We start from the raw sequence: 16,025 nt of genomic DNA, 5'->3' as shown, positions 1-16,025 counted from the left end.
GCCTATTATTTAAAACAAAAAACAAAAAGTTTTGAAAAAAATTTTTGGCCAAAAATTTGCAAATTTCACTGATTTTCGCCGATTTCAACACTTTTTTGGCTGAAATTTTTTTCAAAACTTTTTGTTTTTTGTTTTAAATAATAGGCTTAGGCAAAAACCCCTTGTTTCCCTTCCTCTGGGACACCCGCATTTTGGCGCCAAATTCAAAAAAAAAATTTTAGAAGATTTTTTTTTTCAGATTTTTTTTTGTGATTTTAGATGGGAATTTGTCTAAAAAATAGGCTTAGGCTTCTTCGCCGCTCTTTTCTACCCCAGAGACACTAAATTAGCCTCAAAAAACGAAAAAAAAAGTGGCCCCCCCCCAACTACCTTAGCGCCAAAAAAACTTCAAAAATCACATCCTCACCATGTGGAGTCGAACCCACGATCTTCTGCTTACAAAACACGCCCATAACCACCCGGCCACCTTCACAGGTCCATACGCATAATGGATGGGCGACGGAGGATGCGCCGATGAATTGGGTACAGGGAAAGGGCGCCGATATGAGGCATATACGGGGCATATGGGGCACACCGCGGGGTTCCTAGAAGTATCAGTTAAGTTCTATTGTGATGTGATTTTGTTCAGGTCTTCCGATTTCGTACTTTTCATTTATTATTCCATATTCTTTTATATTTTGAACGACATATTACTGATTTTTCGAAACTCAATGTTTTGGTTTTGAAAAAGTCTTATGGCAGTTTCCATTTCCATTTAAATCTGATATGCAAATTCATATTTTAAAAATACAATCAAAAACATAAGAAAATGGGAAAAAATTCGCTAAAAATTGTTTATTTTTCATTTGTTCAAAAAATATGTCTCACTTTCACTATTTTTGAAATTGCATAAAAAATTGCAAATTATATAATTTACACTTTGTAATTGACTTACCAACTTACCTTTTATTCCACCTGAAAATACGATTTTTACAATAATTACAAAGTTAAATAAAAAAATCTCAATATCACCTATTTTGGCGAAAAACATAGCAATTAACGAGTGAAAGACATGTTTCTGCAAGAATTCAGCGATTTTTTAGCCTGCCATAACTCTTTTTCACAAAAAACATCGAAGTAATAATCGAAAAACCAGAAATGTAGGCTCGAATTGACGAAAAATTGACAAAGTTGCCGGTGTGGATTTACGGTAAACAATGGGCGCATCCGGGATTTCGGAGTGCTGTAGTCGGCCTACCGTATCAGACCCATATCGCACACATCGCCCACCCACCTAGAATCCATCTAGGATACGCGCGCATTCGGAACACTCGATTCAGCCTCTCCCGCATCGCACACATATGAGACTCATCGCAGCTTATTGTTCGCGATATGTGTCAAACGGACTTCTAGAGGATCGCATATGGATCGAGTCCTTTTTGCGCATCATCGCCCAAGACCTGTGTTGCCGCTGAGAACAACGAGGAGTACATATGAACGGTGTTCGGCGGCAAAATGAAGGAGGAGGCTTGCAATGGTTAAGGATTTGGAATTTTCTGGCAAGTGTCACAAAATAAGAAATTTTTCAAAAAGAGGTCCAATTTATTTGACAAATTTCAAAAAGGAAAAGAAAAACAAGCGGGGGGAGTGGTATATTTTGAGGTAAAAATATTGTGAAACAATGAAGGAGAAAAAGAAAACGGGAAAGAAAAATCACCTATAAAATCATTTTGTTGAACGCGTTTTTCATTGGGATTTGGTTAGTGGTAAAAAACTGATAAAACATGAGATTCTTCTGGGGCAGGCAATTCTATTCAATACACATATCCGCAATACGCTTGGCAAACGTCTCCGGGTCGATTGGGTCCGATAGCTCGTACTGCAAATCGTTGTCACACGAATCGCACCGTTGGAGGTCCAGGAACACTTCTTTGCGGCGGATCTAATATTGAAAATTATGAAAAATCAAGAAAACTGATTTTGAACATCTTGAACCGAAAGTAAGGCTTCAAAAATCGGCGACTGCCGACCGCCAGCCGATCGGGCTGATCGAATTTTGGAATTTGCGCGTCATCATGTCAGGGAGTGTTTGCGTACACAGAATTTTATTTTACGACGCAAAACGCATTTATTGAATATTGTGTCGTAAATTTCAATGCTGCTTACGCAAACACTGTGACTATTGACGCGCAAATTCAAGAATTCGGACGGCTGGTTCGGGCGGCCGAAATGGAATTTTGGACCGATATTTACCTCCGCATATACAATATCATCCGTGGATTGAGATCTCGACAATGGGTTCGCCTCAGATTTATCCGATCCCGGTACTGTAGAACAGGATTCACAGGAGCTGTCTGATTCATGCCTGTTTCGATGCGGAACGTCATGGACCAATTTCAACGTCTCCATGTCGAATGAGCACTCGGCACCCGGGAAAACGGTTTGATAAGCGGAGATCTGAATAATTCCGGAATTTCAGAATTCTAAAAATTAGCACTCACCGCCACACACTTTTTATCATTCAACATATCCGTAATACTGATCAGTCGTGGATGTTTGATCTCTCTTAACACTTCATCTGAATTCCTGGTGTTATCCTCATCGTCATCTTCTGATGACGTGTGTTTCTGAATCTGTTGGAATTGATTCCCCTCCATATCCTCTGTCGTCGACATCCTGGGTCGTTTTGTACTAGGTTCGGAAGATTCTGGCTCCGGAACTGGGGTCTTATCTCGTCGTTCTTGAGCGCAAATATTCAGAAATTCTTGCTGTGTGATCAATTGGCGTTTCGCTCGAGAGGTGCTTGGTGATCGTTCCACACAAGCATCGTAGCTGGCAATCATCTCCGCAAAGGATCCCCCGAGTGCGTAACAGATGTCTCTGACGATGTCATCACAGTTTCCCAGCAATTCGATATCCGCATTATAATGTGGTAGGCTCTCCCGATTGATTAGAATCTGAGGGACGTTCTTGTCCACACAATGAGGAATCAGAGCCACTGGTCGAACCTTCAACGACGATCCAATCACCACAATCAGATCCACTTTATCCTTATCTTCAGTGACATGTCTGTGAAATTCTCTTCCCAAATCTTCTCCGAAGAAAACAATATTCGGTTTGATAACTCCATGACATATTTTGCACCGAGCCACTTTCATTGCCAGCACGTCTTCACGAATTTCCATTCCATCTGTTTGATTCCCGCACGATGTGCAAGTGCACTTTGAGAATGATCCATGGCACTCGACGACTCGTTTGATTCCTGTTTGGTGTTCCAGGGTGTCAATGTTTTGGGTGTAGTTACGAAGCAAGCGGCCAGACGATTCCAGTTGTTTGATGAAGCGATGGGAGACGGATGGAGTGAATTGGCCGGGGAAGATTTCCTGGAACAAATTGAATTTAGAGTTTAAAAATTTTTTTAAGTACAGTTTCAGCAAATTTTTTATAGACTTTTCTGAAAGAAAAACGATTTTTTTCTTCAATTTTCAGCACAATTTTTAGACCTTATTAGGCTTTTAAGCTATTTTTGATAATTCTCATTTGATTTTTCTGAATTTTTGTCTGAAATTTGACAGGATGCTGTTAGCCGAGGTTACTGTAGATTAGATGTAGAAAAACTTCTACTTTACGTAGAAAAAAAGTTTGCGAAAACAAAGAAATAGGTGTTCTACATTAATCTACAATAATCCTCACGAAAACCGTTCCATCAAATTTCAGACAAAAAAAACCGAAAAAAAATCGAGTCCTTGCAAATAGCTAGAAAACCTGAAAAAGTCTGAAAATTTTGCAAAAAATCGGAGAAAAATTCGCTTACTTTTCCGAGTTTCGGCGGGAATTCAAAAAAAAGATGAGAGAACATTCCGGAAGTTTCCAGAAATGGACGAGAAGCGATTTTGCCAATTTTTATGAATTGTTTTCTTTGTTTTTATATGAATCTATATATTTTTAACACTGTGTAAATCAATAGCTCGTTACCGCTCATTTAAGGCCTAAAAAAAGATGTTGACTCACCCTTGCAAAATTATAAAACGGCGCCGGATTATCCCGAAAATACCGAATATCGAACATCGCAGTTGGATCTGGCAAATTGGGAAACTCGCTGCGAAGACGCGCATAGATTCCGTCTTTGCTTCTGAAATCGGGAATACCGCACGAAACGGAAACCCCGGCGCCAGTTAGTACAAGGATATTCTTTCGAGTTCTGAACAAATCCACAGCGTCAGACAGCGAATTATATGTGAAGAGCTTCTGACGCGTTGGAGCACGCTCGAGCAGATCGCTGAGAACTTTGAAGTGCTTAAAAGTTATGGAAAAATAGTAATATAGGAACAAGGTCCTACCACTCGCTCAGACATATTTTCAAACCGAGAAGCATCAAATTCCGGGAAAACTTGTTGAATAATTTGAAAACAGCTGGCTCCTTGATCGAGTAGTGATTGTGCTCGCCGCATATTCATCATCATTTCATCACTATTTTGCCAGGATTCCGAATTCACACTAGCTGTACTCTCTGTTCTTTGCCGTCCTGATTCTCCCTCTACGCTATTTTCAATATGCATAGTTTCGATTTCAGGCTCTTCTTCTCGAATTTCATGCTGAAAAATTAATTTTTTGCTTCGAAATGTTTTGAAAATTCTTTACCACTTCCCCGCTTGTCGCCATGCCCTCCGAATGATGTGATTCATGTGACATCTTAAAATGTTTGAGAATAAAATAGAAAATCAATGGGCGCCAAGAAAGACGCCAGCTGTAGACACCAGTTCTGCGTCATCAAACGCTGCTTGGCGCTTCTTCTGGTGGAAAGCTGAGACAAGGTGAAGAGAAGAGACAGAGAAAGAAAAGATATACATGGTTTATTATGGAGAAGAATATGAATTGAAAAAGAAAAATTTTCTCTAAAATGAGATCCTAACAGGTAAAACATCGAATTGATTCAGAATATAGCGAATGGTAAGCAAAAAATAACCAGAAACAACATAAGGCACTGACTAATCTATTCAGGGGCTTTAAAAAAATCAAAAGTTCATATATCAACAATTATCGAGACACTCTAATTAAAATTTATTGTTTCTGTGGATTCCGTGCTTCCAAAGTTTTCCTTCCTTCATGATTCTTGACAACTGAATCCATTCGTCGCCACCAATCAGCGATTTTCTCCTCGAGAATCACCTCCTTGAACGCTGAACAACCGTAAAACGAGTTCATAGCTCCGTAAAGCGACAAGTCAGCTAGATTTGGTTGATCTCCTCCCAAGAATTTTCTATTTGGTCCGATAGCTGCCATCCAGTCTCTACAAGCTTTTCTCAATTCTTCTCGCTCATCCGCAATGTTGTGCCTGGAAAACATTTTCAGTTGAATCTAATATATTTTGAATCAAAACTCACTTCTTTTTCAAGGTCTTCGATAAAAGGAACATGGCAGCAGCTCCAACATATACTGCCAGTACTCTTTCCCATGCTGGGAAGGCACGATGCCAATCACCAACTTGTTCGAACCAACGGAAAGTCTCAAGAGATTCGTTCCAGTTACGGTACACATTTGGAGAGATCAGATGGATGAACCAATTGTCCACCCATTCTCTCCATTCTCTTTCTTCTCTAGCTGCTGCCATGTTGGCTTCTCCTTCCATTTTTCCTTTCATAATGAAGAATTTGTTGGGGTAATTGACAACTGGCTTTCCTTTTTCGTTCGTTGAATCGACTCCTGGATACATTTGAATCACTTGATCCAGGCTTTGATCGGGTCTTTGAAGGAAAGTCGCGAGTTGTGAGATGATCAGGGAAGACTCTGTTAGAGTTGTGTCATCACTTCGGATAATTGGGACCTGAAGCATGAAGGTACTTAATCTCTTTTACTTCTGTGTAAAACTCACTTTCTTATATTGTGTGCTGAATTTGATTTGAGATCTTGTTACTGGGTTTACTTCAACGAGTTCATACGAGAAACCGTAGTAGTCGAGGAACGCTCGAACTTTGCAGCAAAACGGGCATGTTTCGTATTGATATAATCGCAGTTTCAAGTTTGATTTGTCCAAATGATTGATAACTTTTCGACTCAACAAAACATCATCCTTCACTTGTTCGGGACGTTGAATTTGAATCGGACATGTTCGTGGTTTAGCAGCGGCCTGAACCTCGTCAAGTTTAGATCCTCCCCATGAGAAACCAGCTAAGGAAGCTAGCTGGACTGTTCTGACACCAAGGAAACGCATCTGAAAACAAAAATTTGAAAAACAGGATTCGACAGAAACGGGCGGAGTCGCGAAAAACGGTCTAGAAATGAACAAAAATCGTGATTCTCGCGAAATTAAGGTTCTCAGATGTGAAAAACCTCGAAAAAGCATCGGTTCTTGACATAAAAAACGTTTTAAATGCTCAAAACCGTCTGAAAAGCGATAAAAACTTTTTTTCAAGAATTAAAAAGACGGGATGTCGTGGCGAGACCCAACCGCGAAAGTGTGTGCGCCTTTAAAAAATATTTGCATTTCGGATCCCATTTTCAGATTATCCATACATTTTTCATTATAAAACAGTGTTTTTCATCTAGTTTTTACGGAAAAATTTTAAATTAATTGTTTTTTAAGAGATTTAAATAGTATTAGAGTGCTAAATTGGCCGAAATAACACTGTAATTTGGCTGTGATTTTGATAATATCATATGTTCGCCTGTTGCAGGTCGCAAGCTTATTTTGTCTTTTAACTTTCCATGCTAATTAGCTGAATTGGAATCGAATTTTCTATTTTTAATCGCGAAAAATAAACAAAAGTCTCGATAACGTCTAATAGTAGGCTTACTTCGCATATTTCTCAGTATTTCAAAAGATGATTTTCGGATAAAACCTATTCGAAATTTGTATAAACCTACTGAAAGACACAATCCAGACAGTTTTAACAGTCATTTATCACGTCGTGTACTCTATCTCTTCACTATCTCTTCTTCACTGCTGATAACGTTTCTCTTGAACTTCTTTTTTTGCACTTCTCTAAATTAATGTATCTTTAATTTTTGAAAACTCGGTCAAAATATGACAAATTCTTCCTCAAAAAAAAAGGGGAATTTTGCAATGCTTCATGTCTAGTAGTATTGCGTCAGATTACATCTTGTTCGCCCTTTATTAACCAATGTATACTGTCCGCTAGTCTATTTTTCAAAATTTCAGGGTAAAATGAGCGGTCTTTCAACCGTGCCGGATAACATCAATTTTGCGAAGGAGGAAGACAAAATCGCTCAGAAATGGAAGGATGAGAACACCTTCGAGAGATCTGTCGAGTGAGTTTTTTTTCTGCTAGCTAGTAAATTGAACACTTCAATTTACAAAAGTAGTATTCTTTCAGACTTTCCAAAGACCGACCACATTTCACTTTCTACGATGGTCCTCCATTCGCCACTGGTCTTCCCCATTACGGTCATATGCTTACTAGCACCATCAAGGATGTAGTTGGTAGATGGGCTCACCAGAATGGGCATTATGTGGAGAGACGATTCGGATGGGATACTCACGGTCTGCCAGTCGAATATGAGATCGACAAAACTTTGGGAATCAGTGGTCCACAGGATGTGTTGAAAATGGGAATCGCCAACTATAACAATGAATGCAGAAAGATTGTGATGAGATATTCAGGAGTGAGTATTTATAGAATATGCAGTATCATATAAGATAGAGAAAAACGTATTTTCCATTGATTTCCGGCCGTTTCGTCCATTTTCAAGACTTCGGAGCTCGGCTGTCAAGTTTCCGATCCCTTTGAAAAATTTGAAGGGCATGAATCAGACATTGATTGTAAACTTTGCATTGGCTGAATTTCCTGAAAATTCCTAGTCTTTCAGCTATTCGCTGATTCTTGAAATACACCTTTTGGCCGGTTTTTGTACTGAAACCGTGAGAAAACAGGTAATTTTCAGAAATCGGCAAATAGCTCAAAATCAATTAATTTTCGAAATGTTCTGTGAATGCAAAGTTTTCAATCTAGGTCTGTTCTACACTCTTCGAAATTTTCAAATTTATTAGAAACTTGAAAGCCGAGTTCCAGACTTCTGAAAATCGCCAAAAATCTACTGAAAAATACGTTTTTGTACATCTTGCTGACCTGTAATAAACATTTTTTTTTCTAAACTAAAGCATTTTTCAGGAATGGGAGAAAACAATGGAACGACTTGGCCGTTGGGTCGACTTCAAGCACGATTACAAAACCCTCTACCCTTGGTTCATGGAGTCTGTGTGGTGGGCATTCAGTGAGCTTCACAAGAAAGGACTTGTTTACAAAGGAGTCAAAGTTATGCCGTTCTCCACAGCTTGTTCCACGCCACTATCGAACTTTGAAGCTGGACAGAACTACAAAGACGTCGTTGACCCAGCTGTCTTTGTTGGATTCAAATTGTTGGACAACCCGAATCGCCAACTCGTCGCATGGACGACAACTCCGTGGACTCTTCCATCCAATTTGGCACTCGTGGTTCACCCAGAAATGCAATATGTTGTTGCCAAGGATAAGACTACAGGAGTTGAATACGTTGTACTCGAGGAGCGCCTTGGAGAACTCAAGAATGAGAATCTAGAAGTCGTTGAGAAGCTTCAAGGAAAGCAACTGAAAGATCTCAAATACGAGCCACTGTTCCCATATTTCGCTAATATGCGTGAAGAGAGAAACGCCTTCAGAGTGCTGAATGACACATTTGTCACTTCTGATTCCGGTACCGGTGTCGTCCATCAAGCTCCATATTTTGGAGAGATCGATTTCCAAGTTTGTGTGGCTAATGGAGTCATTGCCAAGGATCAAAAAATGATCTGTCCAGTTGACGAGAACGGAAAGTACACTTCTGAAGTGAAGGATTACGAAGGAATCTATGTGAAGGACGCTGACAAACTCATCATGAAGAAGCTCAAAGAAATGGGAAATCTCGTGAGACAAGCTGAATGCAAGCACTCTTACCCATTCTGCTGGCGGTCCGATACTCCTCTTCTCTACAAGGCAGTTCCTTCGTGGTTCATCCGTGTCGAGAGTCTTGTCCCACGGCTTTTGGCTAACAACGATGAGACCTACTGGGTTCCTTCGTTTGTCAAGGATAAGAGATTCGCCAATTGGTTGAGAGACGCTCGTGACTGGGCTGTCTCCAGAAATCGCTTCTGGGGAACTCCAATCAATTTGTGGGTGTCTGACGATGGAGAAGAGGTGGTTTGTGTTGGAAGCATTGCCGAATTGGAAGAGCTCTCCGGACAAAAGATTACCGATCTTCACAGAGAAAGTGTTGATGACATCACCATCCCATCTCGTTCCGGAAAGGGAGTTCTGAAGAGAGTATCCGAAGTGTTCGATTGTTGGTTCGAGTCTGGATCCATGCCATATGCCCAGAATCATTATCCATTCGAGAATCGAAAGATCTTTGAGGACAACTTCCCAGCCGATTTCATCGCCGAGGGAATCGATCAAACCCGTGGATGGTTCTACACTCTTCTTGTGCTCTCAACTGCTCTTTTCAACAAACCACCATTCAAGAATCTCATCTGCAACGGTCTCGTTCTCGCTTCTGACGGAGCCAAGATGTCAAAGAGAAAGAAGAACTATCCAGATCCAATGGAGATTGTGAACAAGTACGGAGCCGACGCTCTCCGTCTCTATCTTATCAACTCGCCAGTAGTGCGAGGAGAAAACTTGCGGTTCAGAGAAGAGGGTGTTAGAGATTTGCTCAAGGACGTCTTCCTTCCATGGTTCAACGCATACAGATTCTTCGTTCAGAATGTACAAGCTTATGAACATGTGAGTTTTTCATTTTGGTTTTTTTTTCAAATTCAATTTTCAAATTCTTAGGAAACCGGTAATGTATTCGACATGAATGCTCACGTTGCTAGCGAGAATGTGATGGACAGATGGATCGAATCATTCACCAACAGCCTTGTCGGATTTGTTCGCAAAGAAATGGACGCCTACAGATTGTACGCTGTCGTCGGACCCCTTACCAAATTCTTCGACACCCTCACCAACGTCTACATCAGATTGAACAGAAAGAGAGTCAAGGGAGACAACGGACTCCATGAGCAACACCATGCTCTCGCCGCACTCGGCCGCGTTCTCATCCTCATTGTTCGTCTGATGGCTCCATTCTCCCCATTCTTCTGTGAATACATCTGGCAGAACTTGAAGAAGGTTATCGGGGCAAAGGAGGAATCTGTACACTTTTTGATGCTTCCAAAGCCAGATAAAAGTCTCATTGATGAATCTGTTGAGCGAAGAGTGGAAGTGATGAGAAACGTCATTGATTTGGTTCGTCTCGTCAGAGATCGCGAGGGAATCGCTGTGAAGTATCCACTGAAGGAGATGATCGTCATCAACAGAGATAGCCAGTTCCTGGAAGACGTGAAGAGTTTAGAACCATACATTCTTCTGGAGTTGAACGTCAGACAGTTGACCGTGTCGCAGGATAAGCACAAGTATGGAATCACTCTCAAGGTAAGGTTTTGACAGAAGATATTTGCTGATTCCATTATTTTCAGGCCGAACCAAACTTCAAAATCCTCGGAGCCCGACTGAAGGGAGAACAGAAGAAGGTTGCTGACTACTTGAAGAACAAGGTCACAGAAGCAGAACTAGAGGAGTTCCTTTTGGAAGGAAAACTCACCGTCCTCGGACATGAGATCACTTCTGAAGAGGTCGCTGTCAGTTATGCAGCTGGAGCTGATCAAGGTCACGGATACAAGACGCACTCTGACGCGAAGACCATTGTGATGATTGATACTACCGAAGACGAATCGCTGGTTGAGGAAGGACTCTGCAGAGAGGTGACCAACCGAGTGCAACGACTTCGCAAACAAGCCAAACTTGTCTCCACGGATACTGCTCACGTCCATCTTGTCGTTCATCCAGCTGGCTCACAATTGGCTACCGTTGTTGCTGCAAAGCTTAAGGACATCGAATCGGCTACTGGAACACCTATCAAGTTGGGAGCACCATCAGCTGATGCCAAGGCAGCGACTGCTGTTAGTAAGAGTGCTGTGAAGGATTCGGAAGTTGAGTTATGGTTGTTCGCTGAAGGAGACAACTTTGAAGGCATCACCGTTGTAGATGGCACCAAAAAAGTTCGTGTGCATTTGAAAACGGAAAAAGAGCAATTGAATGGATATGCTGATCTTCTTTATAATGTGAGTTTTCTACAGATAGTTCTCGGGTTTTCGACATATAAGCTCAAGTTACACATTTCCTGAATATCGAAAGCCCTACATGCCACTTTCCACGTCTTCATTAACCTATTGTTACAGGTTCGATCTGCTTTGGATCTGTGGAATGGAAAAATCACATTGAACAATGCCGATGGCTCACGAGTTCATCCAACTGTCGATGTGAAATCTCTCGTTGGCCACACCCTTCAACTCGCTCGATAATCTATTTTTCCTTCTCTTTTCAACGTCTTTAAGTTATCCATATCCGGTTGGCTTTATTCAGAACCGAAGTCTTTTTTGTTTGTTTCGTTAAAATATCTTGTTTGGATTTGTTAAAACAGATGAACGATTAATAAATAAACCAGCCGATTTCCGCCGCCTGTCGGCGGCTACAATCTCCTGGCTTCACTAAAAACGTTTGAATCTCCAAATCGGATAGAATCAGAAGACGAAGTTTTAGTTGATTGTGTTGTCAACTTTCATAAACTGGAGTGACAGTCTGCTTATGCGCCTTCGGGGCTAGACCTTCTGGCTCCCGCTTACAACAGCCTTAACCGATAGAGTTTGGGCCTGGACAGATAAATCAAAAATTTAGATCAGAAATGTGTCTTCGTTGATACACGAACTGTTCAAAATTTCCAAATTTTCAGAACTAATAATTTTTCTGAATTCCCGAATATCTTGAAATTTGACAACTTATAATTTTTTCAGAAGTTTCGAAATTCAGGAATCCTGAATTTTCGGAACTGCGATTCTAGAACTCAAAGATTTTTCTATTAAAATACTTCATTTCAGAACTCATAATTTCTGAAATTTTGTATTTTCGAGTTTCCGTATTTCCGGCTTTCTGAGATTCTACTTCACAAATTCCCAAAATTAAAAATTTTAACACGAATCAGGTTTTCAGAATTCTCTCTAAAACACATTTCTGAGTTTTTGATTCACAAAGTGTATGAATTTCCGAATTTTCTAAATTCCGAACTTGGGCTTTCTGATATTCTGAACTTCTGAGTTTCTGGTTTTTTGCTTTCGAGATTTTGGATTTTCAAAATTTCGAGTGTTCTAACAAATTTTTTAATTTTGTAATATTCCGAATATCTGAATTTTTATACTTCTGAATTTCCGAAACATTGGACATTTCAATTCTCTGATTTTCAAACTTCAAAATTTCCAAAGTTTCAAATCTCGGTATTTTCGAGTTCCCGTTTTTCCAATTTTCCAAGTTTCTGAATTAGAATTTTAGAAGTTCAGAGTGAAACCAAAATGTTTGAAGCATAGGAATGGTTAGAAATTTCGCATTTTCGAAAAAAATAATCAAATTTCGTGAATCAGAATCTCCGAAATTCAGTTTTTGAGAAGTTAGAGGATTCAGAAAGTCAGAATTTTAAATTTTACTGAACTGTTTCTTTCTCTCTTCTTTCAAAACTAAGACTTAATAATTATTTCTACAAAATCACCTTTTTGTCAGATATAACGTGGATAAGAAAAAAAGAGGGGGTTGGGCGGGAATGACGTAAATATTATTTTTGAAAGATTTGCACTGTAGAAATAGAAGAACGTCTCCAGAAGGCGTCAAACTCAAAATTTTGAAACATAAAATAGAAGGGCATCATCTTGCTGCTATTTCGGATCATCTGTGAAAATTTGAAAATTTTCGGTCTGCTGGGGACTTCGCTAGGGTCGTGGAACCGGGAACAAACGAACACACAGACAGAATTTGGTGATTTTTAATAGTAAAGATATGTTTTTCTGTTCTTTTTCTAGCTGTCTTATAGAACTTGGAGAAAAACACGCTTCTTTTTCTTACCGTAATTCCTTCATCCGCTTACTGCCGCGGCGTTGCTTGAAAAACAAAACAAGCTCAGAGCGTTTTACACGAGTGGTGTAAGTGGGTAGGCTCTCGACTAGTGTTCAAGAGGTCACAAGTTCAATCCCCACTTGGGGGTTTCACTTTCTTGTTTCTTTTGAATTCAACTTTTTGAACTTAAAATTGTTAAAAGACAACCAGAATTCCGTTCGAGATATCAAAATCAGTCGAAAAATAGACCAAGATGTGTTTCATTTAGAGCGTACAAAATGAACAAAAGCAACACTGGGGGTAAGATTCAAAGATAACAATAATATACAGACTAGATACATTGTGAGGGATGTGTGGGGAATTTGAGCAGAGGCGAGCTTCTGTGAATTCAAATGAGTCGACAAAAAACGAAAAAATTATTGGTGGGGAAGTGTCCTGATTAAACAATCCATACACAAAAAAAACATAGAATGTTGATAGGAGATTAAGAAGCATAAATGACAGGGACAACCCCTTAGTTCCGAAGTCCCGCGAACGTTAGATCCCGATGAAACTGGTTTCCAAAGATGCGTGCCATTCGTGTAACACTGTCGTCGGTAGAGTCTAATTGGTTGGCACGAGCGAACGCGCGAGCCAAATCTGCTCGACGGATCGGAAGACTCTGGTTGAGATCCATGCTGAGATCCATGCTGAGATCGGCAGACATCGCTGGCATGAACAGCGACTGGTTGAAGGCGTTGGAAGAAGAAATGCAGGAGGAATTATTGACAGCGGTGTTGTTCAGGATTCCGCTTTCTTGTGCCAGCAACGTCGGGTTGACTATTTTGTGAATGAACTGACATCTGGTTCCGTACTTGCAGTTTCCGGTGGTCGAGAACTTATCGCAAAGGACAGTCTTGTACTTTGGGTGATTGCGGCCACGTGGCTGAAAGAGAAGTCGATATCGGTCGGTCGGAAATCGGCGATCGCCGACCGAATTCGTGCATTTGCACGTTCAAATGCCAGAGTGTTTGCGTACGTGATTCAGAAAATCAAAAAATTTGTCGTAAAATAAAATGATGCGTACGCAAACACTCTCTGGCCTGTTGACGCACACATGCACGGATTCAAACATCATCCTTCAAAAACGAACTTACGTTTTGTGGGAGTCGGAGCTCGTGTACTCCATGCGCAAATCTGCACTGTTCTCCATACGAGCACGTCTGACTGCGTTTGTAGGAATCACAGAGCGCCGTCTTGAACGCGTCGTCCTTTCTCTTCTGTCGCATCAACTCTTCTCGAAGATCGTCAGGAATTGTGCACGGATCCTGACTGGCGAGAGCATTGCGAGCCGCCTGTGACACCAACGTCTTCAGCATCTGATCCTGTTGTACGAACGGTTGGAAATCGCGCGCGAACGATTTTTCTATATCGGAGAGGCCTGGAGGCACGGAAACTGATGGGAGGGTTTGGTTGAGAAGGTTGAGGGTGTCGGCTGCTTCGCGGTTTTCCTTCTTGAACGACATGGTCGAATCGTTGTTACGGGACTCGCTTCCGGTCATTTGTGGTCTGAAAATTGATTTTTTTGTGAGAAAAATCGGGAAAATGAGAGCGAAAATTTAAGTAAAAGGAAGTCACAGGGATGTTCAGAATGACGAAAATTGCGATTTTCAACATTTTGAAGCAGAAATCCCACATTCATATCAAAAAAGCGCATAAAATTTGATAAAAAAATCGACAGAAAATTTTTAAAAACAGAACCAGGGCTGGGCGAGCAATCAGCTTTCGTCGGAAACGAATTGCAAAACACGCGCAAAACGAGATTAAAGGCGCACGCAATTTTGCCGATGTGTCTGGACACGTAAAAAATGGCGTGGAAAATAAATTTTGAATTTTGAACAATTTTATTAAAAATCGCTTTAAAAATTAAAAATTTATTTTTTACGTGTCGAGACCCGCCGGCGAAATTGCGTGCGCATTTAATCTCGTTTTGCAAAACAAGGGCGGAAAATTTGCAAAACGTGAAGGTTTTTCTCCCTTCCTCGCCCACCCCTGAACGGAACAAACAGTTATTCCGCTCGAGACCCGGAAGAGAACTTTTCGTTTTGCGCCTTTGACACACTGTAGCGCAAAAGAAAAATTCCGAACTAAATACGTTCTGAAAACCCCTGGGAAATTAGCTATTTATTCGAAAGACAAATGACAAAAAAAAGAAAACTTGGTGCTGCTGGGAAATTTGAATTCTGAAAGTTTACAGACAAAACGCGCTTGCATCGGAAACTCCCTTGACGCAGCGCTTGTATAGATTCGGACAGAAACTGGAAATTGTGAAGAAGACAAAAACCGCAAAGCTTTGCAAGAAAAGAATACAAGAACGAGCAAAGAATGACTCGGAAAAACACAATTTTGGCGCCGAGAAAAAGTCAATTTTGAACATCGGCGGTGGAATTGGAGATCAAAACTAGAATTTTTTCAGCTTTCTTCATTTTTTTCTTGCACATTTTCGTTTTTTGTTCATTTAAAAGCATTTTCTAATGCCCAAATGAAGCTGAACGTCGTCTAAATTTACAACAGGAATCTTCAGATTTATTGGAAAAAATTACAAATTACAAACATGAAAAAATACATAAACAGTCACAATCAGAAAAAAGTTTTGATAGATTTATGAAGCGAAAATGTGTACCGTAACGATCTTCAATAGTGTCGTTTTGAAATGCACACTTTCGCTACATTATGGGGTTATTCATGTAGCGAAAATACGTATTGAAATGCATTTCCGCGCCCTCGAAATTCAATGCATGAGCGTCGCGAAATGTATTTCAAAGCATTTCGCGACATAACTGTAAATGCATTTCAATACATCGCGTGGCGAGATATTTTTTCTGGAAAAAGGGATGCGCCTTTAAAGATTTTCCCCATCCTGCACAAAGTTCAACGCTCATGCATTGAATTTCGAGGGCGCGGAAATGCATTTCAATACATATTTTCGCTACATGAATAACCCCATAAGAGTCATAGATAACCTGCACATCTAACTATTTTCCANGGTTTCGCCTCTGTTGTCATCTACGGAGGACTGATTCTTTTCTCCGCTTTCTTACTCTATGACACTCAACG

General features: G+C 40.4%; 4 protein-coding genes across 4 annotated transcripts; 1 reads left to right on the top strand and 3 right to left on the bottom strand.

The window, feature by feature from the left end:
* Window positions 1–1,789: 1,789 nt before the first annotated feature.
* On the bottom strand, window positions 1,790–4,671 carry Cbr-sir-2.1 (the record flags this gene model as incomplete). The annotated part of the gene is made up of 6 exons (XM_002647844.1): window positions 1,790–1,921; window positions 2,233–2,436; window positions 2,481–3,362; window positions 3,991–4,275; window positions 4,320–4,574; window positions 4,621–4,671. 6 exons carry the CDS (start codon window positions 4,669–4,671, stop codon window positions 1,790–1,792), a joined length of 1,809 nt encoding a protein of 602 aa, XP_002647890.1.
* A 369-nt stretch (window positions 4,672–5,040) lies between these two features.
* CBG23755 lies at window positions 5,041–6,190 on the bottom strand (the record flags this gene model as incomplete). Its single annotated transcript, XM_002647843.1, has 3 exons — window positions 5,041–5,314; window positions 5,364–5,803; window positions 5,852–6,190. 3 exons carry the CDS (start codon window positions 6,188–6,190, stop codon window positions 5,041–5,043), a joined length of 1,053 nt encoding a protein of 350 aa, XP_002647889.1.
* Window positions 6,191–7,144: 954 nt separating this feature from the next.
* Cbr-iars-1 lies at window positions 7,145–11,353 on the top strand (the record flags this gene model as incomplete). The annotated part of the gene is made up of 6 exons (XM_002647842.1): window positions 7,145–7,248; window positions 7,314–7,602; window positions 8,109–9,734; window positions 9,786–10,424; window positions 10,469–11,113; window positions 11,231–11,353. The coding sequence occupies 6 exons, from the start codon at window positions 7,145–7,147 to the stop codon at window positions 11,351–11,353; spliced, it is 3,426 nt and encodes a 1,141-aa protein (XP_002647888.1).
* A 2,090-nt stretch (window positions 11,354–13,443) lies between these two features.
* On the bottom strand, window positions 13,444–14,470 carry CBG23753 (the record flags this gene model as incomplete). Its single annotated transcript, XM_002647841.1, has 2 exons — window positions 13,444–13,854; window positions 14,066–14,470. 2 exons carry the CDS (start codon window positions 14,468–14,470, stop codon window positions 13,444–13,446), a joined length of 816 nt encoding a protein of 271 aa, XP_002647887.1.
* Between the last annotated feature and the right edge of the window lie 1,555 nt (window positions 14,471–16,025).

The sequence above is a fragment of the Caenorhabditis briggsae genome (genome assembly GCF_000004555.2).
Source record: "Caenorhabditis briggsae AF16 supercontig from assembly CB4, cb25.NA_037, whole genome shotgun sequence".
Classification (NCBI taxonomy): Eukaryota; Metazoa; Nematoda; class Chromadorea; order Rhabditida; family Rhabditidae; genus Caenorhabditis; species Caenorhabditis briggsae.
This window is presented reverse-complemented; position numbering and strand designations above follow the sequence as displayed.